General features: G+C 40.5%; 1 protein-coding gene across 1 annotated transcript in view; it reads left to right on the forward strand.

Moving 5' to 3' along the window:
* The window catches only part of LOC127655530 (glutamate receptor ionotropic, kainate 3-like), a 226605-nt gene that overhangs the window by 117827 nt on the left and 87942 nt on the right, over positions 1 to 20836 (forward strand). The window contains exons 5-7 of the mRNA XM_052143414.1: positions 7556 to 7609; positions 11831 to 12001; positions 20244 to 20387. Of these exons, the coding sequence (XP_051999374.1) occupies positions 7556 to 7609; positions 11831 to 12001; positions 20244 to 20387 (369 nt within the window). The remainder of the gene's footprint in view (positions 1 to 7555; positions 7610 to 11830; positions 12002 to 20243; positions 20388 to 20836) is intronic.

Genomic DNA, 20836 nt, shown 5'->3' on the forward strand with positions numbered 1-20836 from the left:
CTCACAGAACAGTTCTCCTCAGCCATCTGAACAGTTTGGGTCTTGCAGTCAATTGGACCAAGAGCTCACTACAGCCCAGTCAGGCAATTTCCTTCCTTGGAATAGAACTAGACTCCGTGGCTATGACGGCTCGCTTATCTACACAGCACGCACACCGTGTTCAGCGACTAGCCGCGTCCTTTCAGATGAACAGCCACACGCCTCTGAAAAAATTTCAGAGCATGCTAGGTTACATGGCCTCAGCCGCAGCAGTACTTCAGCTGGGTTTACTGCGCATGCGCCCGCTTCAGCATTGGCTAAACACCCGCGCATCTCGCCGGGCTTGGGCCACAGGCCGCCAGCCGATCAAGGTGACTCAGACCTGTATTTCAGCTCTGCAGCCCTGGACAGTGGCCGAATGGTATCAGCGGGGAGCGACGATGGGAGCTGTATCTCGGCGAAAAGTCATTTCGACAGACGCGTCCAACACGGGTTGGGGCGCAGTCTGCGAGGGCTCTCCGGTTTTTGGCCTATGGTCAGTTCAGGAAAAGCTCCTTCACATAAATTGTCTGGAAATGATAGCGGTCGAGTACGCGCTTGTGCGCTTTCTCCCAGTCATTCAGGGTCACCACGTCCTGGTCCGTTCGGACAACAGATCTGTGGTATCCTACTTAAACCGTCAGGGCGGTGTCAGATCCAGGAACCTCTTCCATCTGACGAAACGCATACTGAGTTGGTCCCAGTGCCACCTGCGCTCACTGAGGGGGACGGACGTGCCAGGCCACCTGAATGACGGCCCAGACAGACTGTCCAGAGACAATATTCCTCCAGGGGAATGGTCCCTGCACGCTCAAACAGTCCAGAAGTTATGGCGCATATTCGGCAGAGCAGAGATAGACCTCTTTGCGTCAGAAGAGAACTCTCACTGCCCAATATTTTTCTCGAAAAGCGAGGACACGCTGGCCCAGGACTGGCCCAACCGCCCGCTTTACGCCTTCCCTCCCGTCTCGCTATTGCCACAGGTAATGCAGAGGATCAGGGAAACGCGTCACTCGGTGCTCCTCATAGCCCCGTGTTGGGAGAATCAGACATGGTTCCCGGAGCTTACGCAGCTGTCACTAACAGCGCCGTGGCCCATCCCAGTGAGAGCAGATCTCCTCTCTCAAGCTCGCGGCATGATCTGGTATCCCCACCCAGAGTGCTGGGCACTGCACGCGTGGGTGATCAACGACTACCCGTCGCTCTGCCAGAAGGGGTAATAAACACCATCATACACGCTAGAGCCCCTTCCACGAGAAGACTCTATGCGTCAAAATGGTCTGTGTTTTCAAAATGGTGCACCGACAGAGACCTGGACCCACGGACATGTGGGGTGTCGTCGCTGCTCGTGTTTTTACAAGAGCTGCTGGATAAGGGCAGATCCCCATCCATGCTCAAAGTGTATGTGGCGGCCGTCGCGGCGTTCGCTGAACCCCTGCACGGCCAGTCACTGGGAAAAAAAACGAGCTGGTCATCCGCTTCCTCAAGGGAGCTAGAAGGATGAACCCCCGCGCTCCCATCGGTTCCTATCTGGGATCTTTCTATAGTTCTCGAAACTATGAAAGCCCCTCCTTTCGAACCGCTTCAATCCGTGGATTTGAAATACCTTTCACTCAAAACCGTTTTCTGACTGCCCTGTCATCAGTCAAACGTGTGGGAGACCTTCACGCGCTGTCTGTCAGCGCTGCGTGTCTTGAGTTTGGACCAAGTGACTCCAAGGTCATTTTAAAGCCTAGACACGGCTATGTTCCCAAGGTGATCGGTACTCCTTTCAGAGCACAGGTCATTTCCTATCGGCGCTGCCAGCATCCGATAGCCGAACGCGATGCCAATCTCCTTTGCCCAGTCAGAGCACTGAGATTGTATACTGCGCGCTCCGCCTCTTTCAGACGCTCTGAGCAGCTTTTCGTTTCGATCGGAGGGTGCACCAAAGGTCTCGCCGCCTCGAAACAGACACTGTCTAGATGGATAGTGGACGCTATTGCTGCAGCATACGCGTCAAAAGACCTGCCATGCCCGTTGGGCATTAGGGCTCACTCCACTAGAGGCATGGCCTCATCGTGGGCATGGTCCAGCGGGATTTCCATTCATGACATATGTGTGGCAGCGGGCTGGGCTTCCCCTTCCACCTTTGTCAGATTTTACAATCTGGAAGTGCCCGCCCTGCAGGCAAAACTACTAGCGGTTTAATACGCTACAGCTCCCCTGGTGAGCTGCACTGATGGGACACATTCCACACAGACCAGCACCGCCACTCTGTCGTTCCCTTCCCACTATGTGCTTATGTATTTCACACACACTGGCCCGCACTCTCGCCAAATATTATTTCCCCACTCACAAGGGCTCCCCCGGGTCCCCCCACCCCCGGGGCTCATGCAGTGGATGCTTGGCGTGCACGGCGTTGACAATGGGTTCCCGTAGCGTAAGCTAGCTTACGCAATACGAAAGAACCTCTCGTAAGAGAACGAATCGGTTACCTAACGTAACCTCGGTTCTCTCTAGATGAGGGAACGAGTATTGCGTAGCTGGCCGTGCTCGCGCCACGAGCGACTTTCGCTTCATTCAATGAAAACCAGGGTTCCAGCCTACGAACTACGCTTATATGCACTCTAGCCACACCCATTTTGGCGGGCTTTGATTTAGTAAGCGCGCGGACGCCTCTCATTGGACGCGCGTTCGCCCTAGTTCGTCTATAGGCTGCAGCAGTTGCCGCAGAGCAACCAATGAGCTTGCTAGCTAGCCCGCTCAAGGTCTGCAGTTGCTGCACTGCGTTGACAAATGATACAAAATTAAGGATAATTTTTTGGCTTCAATATCTCAGAAAAGATTAATCTTTCCCGTAGCGTAAGCTAGCTTACGCAATACTCGTTCCTTCATCTAGAGAGAACCGAGGTTACGTTAGGTAACCGATTCGTTTCAGCAACTTCACTCAGGTTTTCAAAGACATCTATGTTTTGCTGATCGAGGCGCCTGCCCCATACCTCAAGCTTTCGGGTGAATGCAGTAATTTTGTCTGCCAGGTGGGGTAGGTGCTTGTCTTTGCCTTGAAGCTGAAGATTTAATTCATTCAGCTTGCCAAACACATCGCTGAGGTAGGCCAGTTTAAACAGAAATTGTTCATCACTGAACTTGCTTGCAGCCTCATACATGCGCTCCTCCTCCAAGAACATCCGGATCTCTGCCCTAAGCTCAAAGAAGTGCGACAGCACTTTGCCACCTTGCTTCACTGTGAAACAGCATAGATGTGTGATCAGCTCCTATTTCCTCACAAAGTGCGGAGAACAGTCGCGCTTTCAGGGGTCGGGTTTTGATAAAATTGACAACGCTAATAACTTCTGTCAAAACTTCATTTAGTTCAGGGCTGAGCTGCCTTGACGCGAGCGCTTCCCTGTGAATGACGCAGTGCGTCCAGTGCGCATCTGGCGCAACCCTCTTTATTAGTTCTTTTCTGAAAAAATATGATGAGATCCTTCATGTACCATGAGTTATATCTCTACCGTTTTTTTTTTTTTTAATTTGTTTTTTTTTTTTGTCAATCTATATCCTATGATTGTGCAAAATTGACTATGTTTATTACATGGTTTTTTGGAAGGAAAAGGGAAAAAGAGAAAGGAAGAAAAAAAAAAGGAAAAAAAAGGACGTTTATTTATTTATTTATTTATTTATTTTTATGGTGTAATGCATATAAACTAATATAACAAGCTTTGTCAAAGTGTAATGTAACCCTCATTGTTCTTTTTTGTATATGTATTTTTTATTTTTATATTGCATAATAATAAAAAAAAAATGTAAAAAATAATAAAAAACCTCTTTATTAGTGCCTGCAGCCCGTTTCTTGACCCTGCCATGGTCTGCGCGCCATCAGAGCAAAAGCCCACACAGTTTTCCCATTTAAGGCCGTGTTCTTTGAGGTAACTGTCCATGATCTTAAACAGCTCATCAGCCGTGGCTCTATTTTTTATGTATTTGCAAAACAGCAAATCCTCGCATAGTGACTCGCCATTCACAAGGAGACGTACGAGATGAACAAGCAGTCTTTATTGCTGTCAGTAGCTTCGTCCACTTGTAATGCAAAAGGACTGTCTTTTAATTTTTCTATAAGTTGTTCCTCAAGATCTCTTGTAATGTTGCATATACGTCTCGCAACTGTGTCGTTTGACAGGGGGACAGCTTTTAATTTTGCTGCGCTTGTCTCGTCAAGCATAATTGTCACCATGTCTAGAGCAGCGGGAAGAATGAGCTGCTCTGCAATTGTGTGTGGTTTTTTGCATTGTGCAATTCTGTATGCCACTAGATATGAAGCCTTCTGTGCTTTTCTGTTTACTGATGCAGCTTTTACCATGCGAGTCTCCTGTTGACGGTATTCTGCCAGTTTTCTTTGAAAGAAATCAAGTGGCTTATTGACGTGACTGGGGTGTGTGGTCTCTAGATGTCGTCTTAATTTGTTGGGTCTCATACTGTCCGCTGCTAGCGGTTTAAGACACAGAACACACATCGGTCTCTCCTCAGCCCCCACCACCGCTGCCGTGAATCCAAAAGCAAGATACCCTTCATCATATTTTCTTTTTGGTTGGCTTTTTGGTTGATTTGGCCCGTCTGGTTTGTGTCTCTCTGCTGGCTCTGGCTCGACAACTTTTGAGGTCCGTGTCACAAATTTATCCATGTTGTATTATTACGTTATTGCCCACACTAGCCTGATACTCACAGTAGCGCGGGAAGGAGTGTGCTGCCGTTGCTGCAGCCACCCTCGTAATAGCATCAGCACCCCCTGGTGGGGGGCTGTGGACTAACATCATTTTGTACTTAAAAACGTGAAATATATATATTTTTTAAATAGACATAACATACTGTGTTTGAAATTGGATTAAAATTATGGGCAGTGTAGCTATAAGATAAACTAATGATTAATTATTCTAATATTCCTTTGTTCCGATCAGAGCATGTGAGCGGAGCGCGATTTCTGAATATTCCGCTCTGCTCGCTCATTCCGGCTCAGGGTCGCTAGCTCAACCCAGAATGGCCTGATGTTTCAAAAATATGTGAAATAAGGGCTGCCTCCGACTAAAGTTTTTTCTAGTCGAACTAGTATTTGTTCATTTAAGCCATTAGTGGACAAATCGCCCTTTATATTGATTTAATAACTTAAGTAGGCTATACAGGATACTGAGCGCTATATAGCCGCGACTCAAGCGCATCGACCAGACGCATAAAGCTTGCCACAAAGAACCGGCAAATGTAATGATTATGAATGTGAAACAAAAATAGCAAGGAGACGTTTAATTGTTTATTAATAAACTGGTGTTTTATGTGTCACTGCAAAGATGAAGTTGACTATGCGGACTCGCCATGAACGAATAAAGACAGAAATGCATAAAAAGGAAAATTTCCCCCCGTTTGGCATGCCCCACCTGTCACGTCTCTATTCCCCACCAGTGGGGCGCGCCCCACACTTTGAGAACTGCTGCTGTAGATGCTTTGCTAGTCAGCTTTATGAAGATGATGCTATTTTGGTGAAATTCATCCTATTTTCTCAGTGGAAAAAATAGTCATCCAAGCGAGGGTATTCCTTCCTGTTTCACGGTAGCCAGTGCGCAAGAGTCTTTCACTATAGAAACTGCAATCTCCTCCATTTTGAACAGTATGTCCGCTCCAATGTGTAAACTCCGGTAAGAGGTAAGAACCTTGAGTTTGTGTAATTAATCAGTCTGTTGTGTCTCTCAGCTGTGATGAGCCTTAATCCTGAAGTTGTTAGTTTAAAGCTGTTTAAAGCTATTTCCTAGCTTTAGTAGTGTAGTTGTAATATGAGCGATCATGGAGTGTTGTTGAATGTAAACACTGAGTGACGCTGGCTTACTTCACGTCACTAACTGGCTCATAGTACACACAAAACTGGTCTTTTGCCTCCACCTGCTGGCTAAAATATGTAATGCCACAAAATTAAATGTAAAGAGACAGCTTTAACACATATGCACTGCTCTTACACTTTAGTTTAGAATGGCACGAACACAAGCAAAGTGATACACACATTGAAGCATCTGAGTGCTGATGGTATGAGACCATCAGTACTCATGGAACATCTCACGTCCAATCAGATTTGAGGACCGGAACGAACTTGTACATTGATGACATTTCTGACAAGAAATAAAATATCTTGGAAAATGTTTTTTTTTATACTTATTTTAAAATAAATGACATGAGGGCGAGAAAAGAATTACAGAATTTTCATTTTGGATGAACTATTCCTTGAAGAGCCCTTACCACTGCAAGAAAGCAAGCTGCAGGATAATCTGTTACGACGTATAATATCAGAAACAAACACACGCCATATTCGGACAGCAATTATTTTACACGGGATGTAAGGTCCACACCGAATCCACATCTCTGAGTTTATAACCCAAAAGCCATTTTGGAAATCCTTTTTGACCACTGCTAAGTGCTGTACATTTGCGCTGCGTGTGTTAACAGCTCTGGCGGTAATTGGACAGTTGGAGAATTGTGTAACAGACATTTATGAAATAATTCACAATAATGAAATTACGTCGCCACTCCACAACGAGTAGGATTGCAAGAAAAACAAGAGCCAGAACAAGTAAACTTCTGAAATGGTTCATTATTATGGAAGCAATGTAATACAATAGTAATATATCACATTTTAATATAGAAACATTTACAAAAATACATTTATACATAGGGCTTGCATGACTACTCATTTATACGGGTCAAGTAGTCCCAGAAAAGTTGTTAATGTCTATCTAATTTAAAAGGTTTCATTTCCGCCTCCACTTTTTAAACACTGACAGATAATTCCAAATTATATCCATGAGTTTGATAGATAAAACATAAGAAAACCACTTTTACCATATCTCCTCAAATTTCATTTTAACTATCTTTACTGTCCTTGATATACGGGCTTCTATATCTCGGAGAGAGCGTGCAAGCGGCGCAACTGAGTTGATGTGGGTGACGAAACATACGTACCCCCATTGACAGATTTATTTGGCTGTTTTGATAATCAGTCTTGTCCCTACAGTTTCTTAATTCATTTAATCACTCTTCGCAAGAATTTTGTCATGCTCGTATGTGAAAATGTACACTGTAAATGTCCCAAGCGCTTTCCAGCACGGTTCTCTCATGTTTTAAAAATTTTATTTTCACTTTAGCGTTATTCCAAACATATTTAAACGCAAATATAGTGGACAGTTTGTGGATTGATGAATTTTCCCATATAACAAGCACAACAGCAATCATGTAATTGACAAAATGTCTCACTCGTCCCCCATGATTTAATTGTCATCTGAAAGCATACGTTTTATCACAGAGTAGCCATGAAAATGTACTTTTACAAACATCACCCTGAGAAACAATTGCCATCCGAATAGGAGATTCTATAGAGAGATGAGTGGTTCTTCATAGTTCCTCAATCCTGATACAATCTCATTTGTTAGACCATTGTTTGTGTTAGCAGCCACTATGATTGCAAATGACTCTGACATGATATTCATTGTATTCCCCCCCCATTCCCCTTCTCTTTCTCCAGGCCCAGATGATGGGAATGATGACAGAGTACTATCACTACATCTTCACCACTCTGGTAATGTACTGCAGTACTAACAGCAAATTGAATGTCATTTGTTTTTGTTCTGCATCTACTTTATTTTTTGATGAATGGCTTTTAATTGCAGATGAGCTTTGGATCCTGTCTGCAATATCAATTTCACTTGACAAAACAGCCTTAATGGAGTTTCCGCCACCCAGTGTAAACATTAGCCATTCCCTGAAGCTCCAATCAACTTAATGTCTTTGAAACATCCCTACAAAGGCAATAGAGTGATTTGCAATTGTGTGTTGCGTTAAGATTTTAATGGAAGTTTAAATTTAAAGTTTTAGAATTTGAACTATTTTAAAAGATTGTAAGACTGAAACACCACTTGTTGACTTTTTTCAGACAGGCAGTAAAAAAATTATTCCTCCTTTTTTTTCCACTTCCGACTTTGGCAAATCAGTTTGTTCTGAACAGCGAAACACCCACATGAAATCTGATTTTAACAAACCAACCTCAAACCACATTTGTTTGTCAGTTTGAAATCCAATTTAAATCAGATTTTTGGAGTGAGATCATATTTCAAGTAGTTTTTATTTATTTATTTACAATTTGCAGTAGTGTCTAGAGCCGCTTCCCAATACAGTGAACTACTGTATATGACATCTAATACAGTATGTAGAGAATAGTGAATGAGTGAGCGGTTTGACACTTCATTACTACAGTAACAAATGTAGATACAACGGATATTGACTACACTGTCTGAACAAAAAGATCTGATTTTATCACTTGTAAAACAGTGAGGAAAATCAGTCCTAAAGATCAGATTTGAAAAACAAATTTTGTGTGGTGGGAACAAAGCCCTCTTGAACACATTTTGAGTGGCCGTTTAATGCTCCTTAAATGTCAAGCATCTGAGTTGTGACGGAGACTTACTGAATCTGGCTGAAGGATTATTACCCAGCACACTATGAAAACCAATCAGCTGTGTGTATGATTATAATACATAAATTATCTATGATATTTTCACACATTTATCACTCATGAGGATAAATAGACCATGCCTGTGACCCCCAAGAGATACATTTAGTTTAGCTGCAAGGTAACAGAAGACAATTCCATTGATGTCCATATAGCAGATGTACAGATTGTACAAGTTCCACCATCTCACACATCAATGATCTTTATAGATCATCTCATTTAGTCAGTCATGCAAACTGATAAGCTGAAAAAGCATTTGACATGTAACTGTATCAATCTGCTGACTACCTGGCTACCTGGATTACTGGTAGACAATTAAACCCTAACCTAACCCTGAAGTAAGCCTCTATATACTGTACATAATACACATGTTTGGTGTGAGTTCAGGTAACAATTTTCATTAATGTTTTTTTTGTTAATGGTTTATAAAGACGGTAATGAATTACCAATAACTCATTTACAAAACCTTATAAATCAGTGCTATGTGGTTATAACAACATGAAAAAAGGGGTGACAGTCATGCAATACTAGCAAATAGTGAGCAGTTTTTACATGACATTTATAAATGCTTAATAACACTTATTCATCATTAGTAAACTATGAAATTGTACCTTAATGTAAACCTAAATGTAACCTTAATGAGTTTCCAACATTAGAAAGCTATGTACATAAAGTTCAGTATAGTTTAATAGCAAGCAAGCTTTATTATTATATGATAAATGCTGTGAATAATCATGCATGTCTTTAAGAGTGTTTTTTCAGAGGAATGGTTAAGTTGGGGCAGCACCATTATTTTGGCATCAACGTGACAACACAATTGAGTCAAGACGTTACAGTAATGAATATAAACACAAAGTGTACTGGTGCAAAATGACAGTTCTTCCTTTTAATCTCACTATAAGAGTTTATTTTTGCTGCATTGTGACACAAATCATGAATTAGGGCATTTTATGTTTGTTTGTTTTGTAATTGTTGTTATTAATATGTCAGAAGAAGTGTATTAAGCATTTATAACATGTACCTAACACAGTATTTGGAAAGTATTGCACAAAAGTCATCATCTATGTTCATGTTGTCATAACTGCATATCAATGATTTATAAAGCTTTTTTGTAAATGAGTTATTAGTCATTAGTGAACCCCTTTATAAGCACTTAACAAAGAGAACATTCAAGCTTTTTGTATTATGCTGTTGTGCAATGAATTAATAGCACAAACTAGGGATGTGTCTGAAGCCAAACACCTTATTCGGAGAGGCATGAATTCGACTTCAGAACGAATAACTGATTCATCCGAACAATATAAAAACAATTCTGATTATCCAAAAAGCACAAGGATTAAGCGACATTTTAAATAAACATACAAAATTAGAATTTATGAATCTGTGCAGCCAATATTTCTAAAGTGTAGACCTTATGAATGAAAATGTGCATGTTGTGATTTCAGATCGGATAGGTGTAGACTCAACTCATTAAATTCCTGACCTGAAGTGATGATTTCACGTCGGAGCTCATCTATCCGTCTCTTAAAGTTGACCACATTTATATTCACATCAGCAATTAAGTAAATTAACTGGTTATGACTTTAGTCTGAAAAAAGTTCAACTGCTCCATAAATGTTAAATGCTCCATAGAGTATTCATCTATTAGAATAATGTTGTTGTTATACATGCTCAGACAAAAAACCATTCTGTTTCATGCAGATATTAATATCTGAAATACCAGGAGAACCCACAACATATTCCACAGTTAATGTAGCCAACAAATTCAGCTTCATCTGTAAGGAAAAAAAAGAATAATAATAATATTTTACTGTTATTATTATTATTAATAGGCTATTATTATGAAAGGCATATACCAGGCATATTTTATTAATAGAAACAATAAATGTAAAAGTAACACTTACAAATGGGCATTTTATTTAGTTTTGACACACTTCCGGTTTAAGCCCCACCCACACCCGGTTCTATCTGAATACAGACAGATCCAGATATGAATACAGATAATGGCTTCGCTGCATACTCCTAGCACAAAAACTGTATTCATTACTATAAGATCATTGCTTTCATTATTGTTTGGTTGCTGATCATTTGGATTCACATTTCGTAACTCTGTTGTGCATTTTCTGACATAACCTCACCTGAGAGAGCGACATAAATAATTTAGCTGTTTATGTAATAATTTTTAATATAATAAACCTCATTTAACTAGAATACGTTTTTTTTTGCATTTCAGCATCAGCTCATCATTCATAATATGATGCCACTGTTATGATGAAACAGCAAAACATTAAGATGGAAAATAGCTTGAAATGTACATTTAAGCAGAAATCATTTATGTTATAGTTCAAAAAAGTGCTGTTTCTCGGGGCAAGCTTTCTTCTGCATATGTTTTGCACGCTCCTCTTCCCACAGTTCCAGCCCCACAGGGTGTTAATGAAATAGTCTATTATGTTCTACCATTATGTTTCTTCGCCACCCCCACCTACCCAACATGTTATCATGTTTGGCAATATGTAGGCTGGTACAAGAAGCAGAGTGACTCTTCTCCGAATAACTGCTCAGACAATGGCGCCTGTAGTGTGGGTGTGTGTTGGTATTGTTCTAGAACGTTAATTAGCTTCTGCCGATTACAGTAAGTCTTTTCATTGAACACTGGCTTGCTCATTTTACCATTCATTCTCGGTTTCACAGAAGCAGGCGTGAGATAGCCATGCCATCTCACTCCGCTTTGACCTCAACCAAAAATATCTTGATTCATTCGCAGTTAATTGTAATGCCATTTTACACACCAGCAATTTCATTTTGGGATGATTTGTTCGCACATCATTGCATTGAGAATGTGAAATCCTGATCCTTTTTAAAATACACACTGTTAAAAACCATTGAATCCACAGACTGTGATACATTTCAGTGTCAGGGGTGGTATTCAGAGTGAAATGTTTACGGTTCAATTCACCGGATAGCAGCAATGAACACTGGATTACAGAGGAAATAACTGTTTCACTCAGCCATTGTGCGGCTGACTTCTGGCTCACTGTCTATGATATCATACACGCTGGCACAGAGGTGTACATCCTACTACGTTTCATCTGGCTTTACCCAGGCAGCCTGGAAAGCATGGTATTATCCTTAATCTCTTTTATTTTTGTCTCTGTCTATCTTCTTTTACCCCTCTCTCTATCTCTTGCTTTTTATCAAGGGACAAAAAGACAAGAAGTCTCTCACCCAACAACAACGAAGCTCGATTCGGGCTGGTTAAATTAGATTTTCTGTCTCTTACTCTTCCTCTAGGATCTCATGGCTATAAACCTGGAGCCGTATCGCTTCTGTGGTGTTAATATGACCGGATTCCGCATTCTAAATGTGGACAATCCTCAAGTTGCTTCCATTGTGGAGAAGTGGTCCCTGGAGAGACAGATTCCACCAAAACCGGACTCCGGACTCCTAGAGGGAATTATGACGGTATGCTTCAATTTCCTCTACACACGACCCCTAGCTAATGAAAAGGAATGACAAAATAAACAATCACAAAAAGCTTTCAAATAGTTCCACTTTCACTGTATGCAATCCAGATGGGTGTTCACATGGACAGCGATTTGCAGCGACAAAGCAACCAGAAGTCATTCATTTTCAATTAAACTGGGATGGTCTTTTTTACTTTGGAGAGTAAGCTACAATTTTGCAAACACTTAGTAATGCCCTAGTATCCATTCCAAAAACAAACTGACATTGAATAAATATTAACAAGTATCATAAAAATGCTATATTTTTTAACTTATTAATTCATGCCATTTTGATAAAAAACAGATTTGTATTTAAATGGGTCAAGAATGACCCCAATATAACAGTATAGTTAATATATTCCAAGAGTGTATTTTAGATGGATTAGGTTTCTGTAATAACAGTTACTATTATTATTAATAAAGCTGCAAGCAACAATGATTGGGGCAAAGCCCTAAAGCCATTCCCTAAGCACAAATGCATAGAGCTCCTCCACAAACAGAGTCACAACTTTTATACCAGCTGAATCAGAATCAGCTTTATTACCAAGTATGCTTATACATACAAGGAATTTGTCTTGGTGACAGGAGCTTCCAGTGTACAACAATACAAAAACAGCAGCAAGACATAGATAATTAAAAACAAAAAATTAATAAATACATAATAATTATACATATACGTACATACACTCACCTTCATACATTATTGTTATTATTGTGGGAAGCAGGAGAAAGCAGACGGGAGGTTTTGGAACTAAACGCGGTACTTTATTAACAAGCCAAGTAAAACAAAACACTGGAACAAAGAAATAGCCCATGAGGGGAAAAACTGAACTCAAATACAAAATAACACACTGAAGAACACAGGTTGGTTAAACATCCACGAAGGCCAAGATTACCTCGAACGAACACGAGTGGTAGACAGGAACAGAAAGGATCATAGTAAGAACATGTAACGTCAACGAACGACAAAGGAAAGGGGAAAACAAGCGGGTTTAAATAGACAGACATGGTGATAACGAAATAACAAACAGGTGCGGACAATAACACAGAGACGGCGGTGATGAGTGAAACAGAAAACACGGTATAGACAACAAGGGATCGTGACACGGAACGTGATAAGTGAAAACGGAAAACACGGGACGGACAACAAGGGATTGTAACAATTATGTACAGTGCAATGTATGTAATGGCAGAAGTGGATATGTTGGATAATATAAATAGACTTAACTGAGTATTGCAGATAATTATTGCTCAATGGGGCAAATTAACTGTTCATGAGATGGATAGCCTGAGGGAAAAACTGTTCCTGTGTCTGACGGTTCTGGTGCTCAGAGCTCTGAAGCGTCGGCCAGAAGGCAACAGTTCAAAAAGGTAGTGGGCAGGGTGATTGGGGTCCAGAGTGATTTTACCAGCCTTTTTCCTCACTCTGGAAGTGTATAGTTCTTGAAGGGGGGGCAGGGGGAAACCACTAATCCTCTTAGCAGTCCAAACTGTCCTCTTTACTCTTCTGATTTCATAGCTGCACCAAACCAGACAGTTATTGAAGTGCAGAGGACAGACTCAATGACTGCTGTGTAGAACTGTATCAGCAGCGCCTGTGGCAGGTTGAACTTCCTCAGCTGGCAAAGGAAGTACAACCTCTGCAGAGCCTTTTTCACAATGGAGTCAATGTGTGTCTCCCACTTCAGGTCCTGTGAGATGGTAGTGCCCAGGAACCTGAATGACTCCACTGCCACAGTGCTGTTTAGAATGGTGAGGGGGGGACCATGTTGGGGTGTTCCTCCTAAAGTCCACAATCATCTCCAACATTTTGAGTGTGTTCTGCTCCAGGTTGTTTTGTCTGCTCCAGACAGCCAGCCATTCAACCTCCTTTCTATATGCAGACTCATCGTCATCTCGGATGAGGCCGATGACATTGGTGTCGGAGAAGTGGAGTGGGAAGAGCACACATCCCTGGGGGGCACCAGTGCTGATAGTACAGGTGGTGGAAGTGAATTTTCCCTGCCTCACAAGCTGCTGCCTGTCCATCAGAAAGCTGATAATCCACTCACAGATAGACATGGGAACAGGGAGTTGGTTAACTTAGTCCGGAGCATAGCTGGGATGATTGTGTTGAAAGCCGAGCTGAAGTCCACAAAAAGGATCCTTGCGTATGTCTCTGGTCTGTCCAGATGTTGCAGAACATGATGCAATCCCATATTGACTGCGTCATCCACAGACCTGTTTGCTCGTTAAGCAAATTGAAGGGGATCTAGAAAGGGTCCAGTGATGTCCTTCAGGTGGGCCAACACCAGTCTCTCAAATGACTTCATGACCACAAATGTCAGAGCCACAGGTCTGAAGTCATGAAGTCCTGTGATTTTTGGTTTCTTAGGAACAGGGATAATAATTGAGCGTTTGAAGCAGCATGGGACTTCACACTGCTCCAGTGATCTACTGAAGATCTGAGTGAAGATGGGGTCCAGTTGGTTATCACAGGAATGAAGGCACGCTGGTGAGACGCCATCTGGGCCTGAAGTCTTCATTGACCTTTGCTTCTGAAAGACACGGCACACATCATCTTCACAGATCTTGAGTGTAGGTTGTGTAGCAGGAGGGGGAGGAGGGAGGTTGCAGGAGGTGTTAATGTGTGTGTGAAGTGACGGTCCAAGTGAGTGTGGGGTGTGAAATTGGGCCTTTCGAATCTGCAGTAGAACACATTCAGGTCGTCAGCCAGTCGTTGGTCCACCACAGGGTTGGAGGTAGGAGTCCTGTAATTAGTAAGTTGTTTCAGGCCACTCCACACTGATGCAGGGTCGTTAGCTGAAAACTTGTTTTTCAGCTTCTCAGAGTAGCTGCTTTTAGCCACTCTGATTTCCTTATTCAGTGTGTTCCTGGCCTGATTATACAAAACTTTATCCCCACCCCTGTAAGCCTCCTCTTTGGCATGACTAAGCTGTCTGAGTTTTCCTGTGAACCATGGTTTATCATTGTTGAATAATAAAAATGTCCTAATAGGGATGAACATGCCCTCACAGAAACTGATGTATGATGTAACAGTATCTGTGAGCTCGTCCAGGTCTGTAGCTGCAGCTTCAAAAACACTCCAATCAGTGCAATCGAAGCAGGCTTGTAGTTCCAGCTCTGCTTCATTAGTCCATCACTTAACAGTCCTTACAACTGGCTTTGTTGATTTAAATTTCTGCCTGTAGGTCGGAAGAAGATGAACCGGACAGTGACCAAAGCTGCACGTGGGACAGAGCGATATCCATCCTTTATTGTTATGTAGCAGTGATCCAATATATTCCTGTCTCTGGTGGGGCATGTAATGTGCTGTCTGTATTTGGGCAGTTCACGTGTGACATATGCTTTGTTAAAGTCCCCAAGAATAATAATAACTGAGTCCGGGTATTGTTGTTCTGTGTCTGTGATTTGATCAGCCAGCTGTTGCAGCGCTATGTTCCCAAGCGCGTTTGGAGAAATGTAAACACACCAGAATAAATGAAGAGAACGGCTTACAGTTAATAAAGAGCGCTTCCAGATTAGATCAGCGCATCCTCTTTAACGTTGTTACATCTGTACTCCAACTTTCGTTGATGTAAAGGCATATTCCACCGCCTCTCGTTTTCCCCGTTAAATCTGGAGCAGATGTAACAGCTGGAAGCCCGGCAGATGTAACGCGCTGTCCGGAATGTCTTCACTCAGCCAGGTTTCTGTGAAGCATAGTGCAGCAGAATTTGAGAAGTCCTTATTAGTACGTGTGAGGAGATGTTATTTGTCAGTTTTGTTGATAAGAGAGCGGAGATTCGCTAGATGAATGCTCGGCAGTACAGTCACCCAGATCTCTAACCACTGTGCCACAAAATCGACAAGTTTGACTGACGTCAAAGAGACATTCTTGTTTGAGAGTATACATCTATTTCTGCGAAAATAATTACAGCTTTAGTTATTTTTTGAAGCAGGAATTACTTAGTTAAATACATTATGCATTATAGTAAGCACAATATGAAGACTCAGAGATCAACAGAAGTTGAAAACTGCTCTTAGGAATTAAAATCACAACCTTTTTACATTCCAATGTGTTACCCACTAGGCCATTCAGTTGACACAGCTCAAAGAGCCAAAGAGACATTCCAAGCAGAGAGCAGCATGGTTTAAATAAAAATGTGTATATATACGTGTATATATATGTATATATATATATATATATATATATATATATATATATATACGTATATATATATATATATATATATATATATATATATATATATATATATATATTTCTCCAAACTGATTAGGTACAATTAGGAGATGTCGAAGACCCCTTCCAATTTTCATTCAAATCAGACAAAGCATTTAAAATATACATTCATTTTCATAAAATTCAAAATTGCAGAGAGGTTATATGACAGAATAATTGTATTATTCTTAGTCAGCCAGAATAATAATAATAATAATAATAATACTAACGAATAATAGGGGCTAACCCCTTGGAGACATGGCTCCTAATTATCCTGGTACATGGTACTAAAATACAGAATCTACTTTTATTTGCTTTGTAACTGAATAATTTAGATTTAAGCTCTTCAAATGATATAAACACAAATAGTATGCCTAATACACTGCCATTGGATTTCCTTACATTTGTACAGCTCGTTTAACTATAAATGTACTCACCGCAGTTCAAATACTCCCACACTATGCTGTACAATTCTTTGTGGAGGAGGAAATTTTTTTAAATGGAAAAAGTTGGCTTTTATTGCCACCATTTAATTACTTCCTCTAAATGGTCCTGTGTTCCATTAATAGTGTTCCATTAATATCAATATTAATATCAAACAAATCATCCCAGCACTGTATCATCATACATAGCTCTATGTTTCAGTTACAAGAAGCCAACAGCAATGTCGCTGCATCTTTGTATACATGTCCATTCTTCTTCCAGTAGCTGAGAAATGTACACATGTTTGGAAGGACACTTGAGAAAATTTGATTTTGAATTTCATGCCCCGTCCATGTCTCACTCCAATGCACACTTCTGCCATGGTATAGCAAATGAGTTTATTCACTTCCCAGGTGAGCAAAGGTTAAATCAGCTTTCAAGTGTTTTGGCATAACTGTACAAGGAGAGGTGATGGAGTGATCAGTGACAGAGGACCAAAATATGCAAACCTGTGAATCGTAATGTGCACTGGAGTTTTAAAGTTTTAGCCGAACAGATTTGTTTTCCTCAAGCTGAGTTCAACCTAAATTATTTGGCTGCCAAGACAAAGTAGTCCATTAGATACTTGAGCAGTTGCTCCATGACTGGTGACAGTAGCGTAGGTGGAAACAATCTTTTTATGGAGTACTTGGAGTATTTTGGTCCATGCTTGATTCAGCATAGACTGAATAGACAATCATCATTGTATGTCCTTACAGAGAATGTGCATGTAGAAGGAATTATTCAAGAGCATGGAGAGGAAGAGGGTTGGAGCAAGGATTCATCCTTGCTTGAAGCCATGGTGGATGTTCAAATGATAATGTACCTGACCAAGGAACAAACCAGACCAAAGTGAAATACCTTGGTCAGGTTTGTGTAGTAGAAGGTTGTCTGCTGTTCTCAGCATTTTTCAGAGCAGGTGAAGATAGATCCTGTCCACGAAGATATCTTGCAGTGTGAAGGCTCTTTAGCTTGCTACGATTGTGCCTCTTGAGTGTTGTTCTGAGTAGTTGTCCACTTATCTCTGCATCTGCTTGCCTCTGTTAGGGACCAAGGTCAAGGGTATAATTATCATAAGCACATGAGATCATCATATAGCAGTAGCTACAATCATTTTTTCAGCAATTTCAGCCCTAGTCAACTGTGGCTCAATCATTTTTTTATTTTTTTTTTGGTGTGTGCTTGAGGTGCTGTTTTGCTCTTGAAAGAATCAATGGCCCTTTGAACTCTGTCATCTATCGCTCTAAGATTTCCTTTTGCGCCTGTGGTCTGGATGTTTTTGCTGAGCTCTGTCTAGTACTCTTTGGTTACTGACTTGAACACACTTCTGATTAACCTCAAGCCTTGGAGGATTTTCTCCTTGAGTGTAGCAGTTCTGTGAGAGAAGAGATATTTACCTTGAATGTAGGAATTATATTATAGGGCTCCCACTTATTTTGTAAAGCATTCTGGAACAGGACATCCCTACAGCACTTAACCATTTCTGTATTTTTTCTGGGGTGTGACTTGGTCACACAGAGATTGTGAAAAAAGCATAACTGCAATTGACATGAATTGAATTGAAAACCCTGAAATTGCAAAAGGAAAATAACTTCCAATTGTCATTCTATGCTGTACTTCTTTGATGGACACCTGCAGATAGTCTCCCTTATGTTTGCCAAACCAAGTTTTCTTTCAACAAGGCTGAAGAAAATGGCTGCTACCATATATGAGGTTATGTCTAAAATGAAACCGTCGAGCTGGGAAAGTCTCATGAGAATCACATTTGCTGTTGGTAAAGTGAGGGTTAGGGGTAAGGTTAAGGTGAAGGGATAAGTTAAGGGGTAGGGGTAGGTGTAGGTTTCTGTGGACACCAAAATAATCACAATACAAACGTTCTCACTTGCGTCGCCCACAAGGCTTTTCCCAGCCTAACGGTTCCCTTCTGGACACGATCCAAATATTAATTTAATGATCTGTTTAATATATTCTACATATATGTTTAATGATCTGTATATTGAAGTAAATAACCATATACAATTTGACAACCTCCTGTGGAATCAAACACAACAAGACATAGAAACAAGCAAGTGATAATGCTGTTTTAAGTATTCTAGTAATAAAACACATTTTAAAGCACAAAGAAACACTAAGCATTATGACAGCATATTGGGAAGTATTAGAAACAGTTGCAGCACTTGCTCAGTTCTAGCAATCACAGAACAATGAATGCATGCACAATGATGGACTGAACATGCCTTATTTATAGCTCTGAGTGATGTAATTAGCAAATGAACAGATCACTTGCGTAGCAGCTTATGTGCAAACCATGTGCAATTGTTTCATCAAAAACAATTTCTTGCTTTAACTAATGGTTAGTGATGCTTCCCAAGTTTCAGATTTTTTTTAAAGAGAACTAAAAATTCCATTGACACACTTACAGACACACTTTTTAGGAAGCCACTGGTCATTTTTGACCTGTTTAAAAGTTAAAAACTGTAAAACAAATCTTAATCCTGTTTTTGGTCAAAATGCCTTTGGATTATCCACAACAATTAATTAATGAATAAGTAAAATGTCAAATTGTATGACAATTTTATTATACTTGGTTTTTTTATGCAATGTCAGGGTGCTTTGGGTGTTGCTATGGCATTGCTAGGTTGTTTTGTGATGGTTACTTACTGGCTCGGGTCAAAAGAGATCCCCAAGTCTTCACTTAGTCTTGATCCCCATGTGTGGGGACCTTTTCAAAAGAAGTCCATAGGATTGGACAGATGTTTATATTCTGAACTAAAAATATTTTTGAATAAAAACATGATTCTGAAGATACAGTTTGTAAGTTTTCTAATTTTTAAATTTTACTCAAAATGAAGTGTTTAGTGTTCTGTGTATCGACCATTGATGTATAGATGACAAGCATATGGCAATTTTCTTGTTTATAATCAAGAGAGATGTACTATACTATATATATATTCTGTACTCTACCAGGTCTTTTTTTTTTACCCAAATAACATTTTTTATTTGTAATTTTCTTCCAATGGTTAAATAGCCTTAAAATACACTTTATAACTGGTTGTATGTTCTAGTAAATAATTGTAATTCCTTATACCTTATAAGTTATACTTACATATTCATGGTTATAAGTGTAATGAAGTGTAATGAATCAAAAACCAGGTATGGATTACAGTATAGATTATAAGACATCATGAATTTATTACTAATTACGCACAGGCTTCACTAATGGTCCTGTGCAAATGAAATTTTAATTTGGTCCTGTTGGTTCCAATGTTGCTCTACTCTAGCAGTTGAGTAGCTCATTTTTGTTCCCAGTTTATAAAAAAACACTGAATAAAAATAATTTGTTTTGTTTTCATCCCTGCACCAGACCCTGTACTTCTCTCTGTTTTGATTCATGTACAAATGGTCCTGAGCAGTGGCCCAGTTTGCTCTCTGGCAAGGTTGTCATTTGGTGAAGTCCTGCTCTCCTCCTGCACGTCAGTTCCTTTCAGCTGACATATCGCCCCCCTATTTATTCCAGACAGATGCTGCTCTGACGTACGACGCAGTCCACATCGTGTCGGTCTCTTACCAGCATGCTCCGCAGATGACTGTCAACTCGCTGCAGTGTCACCGCCACAAACCCTGGAGGTTTGGAGGCCGCTTCATGAGTTTCATTAAGGAGGTAATGACAATCGCCCAGGACACCACTGTCATAAACACTTGGCTCTCCAGAGACAAGATAAGATATATAAGTTATTGTTTAAATAACACAATACAGTTCATCATCGAAGCTTGCGCTTCTCTTTTTATTATTTATTCAAACTGTGTCTTAGTATTTACATTGGCCCCACAAAATAGTGGACACTGAAACAAGACTTTAAACATGTATGAATGCTATTGCATGAGACATCAAAATTCCAATCCAAATAGCATCTATTTTAAAGAAAGATGGGGCAACCATACTTTTGAAGCTAAACATTTCACTAAAAGAAGTTTGATATCTTTGAACAACAGACGTGCCTTCCAAATTAAAATAATAAGTATTTGAAAATGTTGTGGTTATTAATGGAATATGCATATATATTTTTAAGTGTGACATAAGTGTTCAGATATTTTTTCAGGGCCACTGTG

This window comes from Xyrauchen texanus, chromosome 15 (assembly GCF_025860055.1).
Source record: "Xyrauchen texanus isolate HMW12.3.18 chromosome 15, RBS_HiC_50CHRs, whole genome shotgun sequence".
In the NCBI taxonomy this organism is placed as follows: domain Eukaryota; kingdom Metazoa; phylum Chordata; class Actinopteri; order Cypriniformes; family Catostomidae; genus Xyrauchen; species Xyrauchen texanus.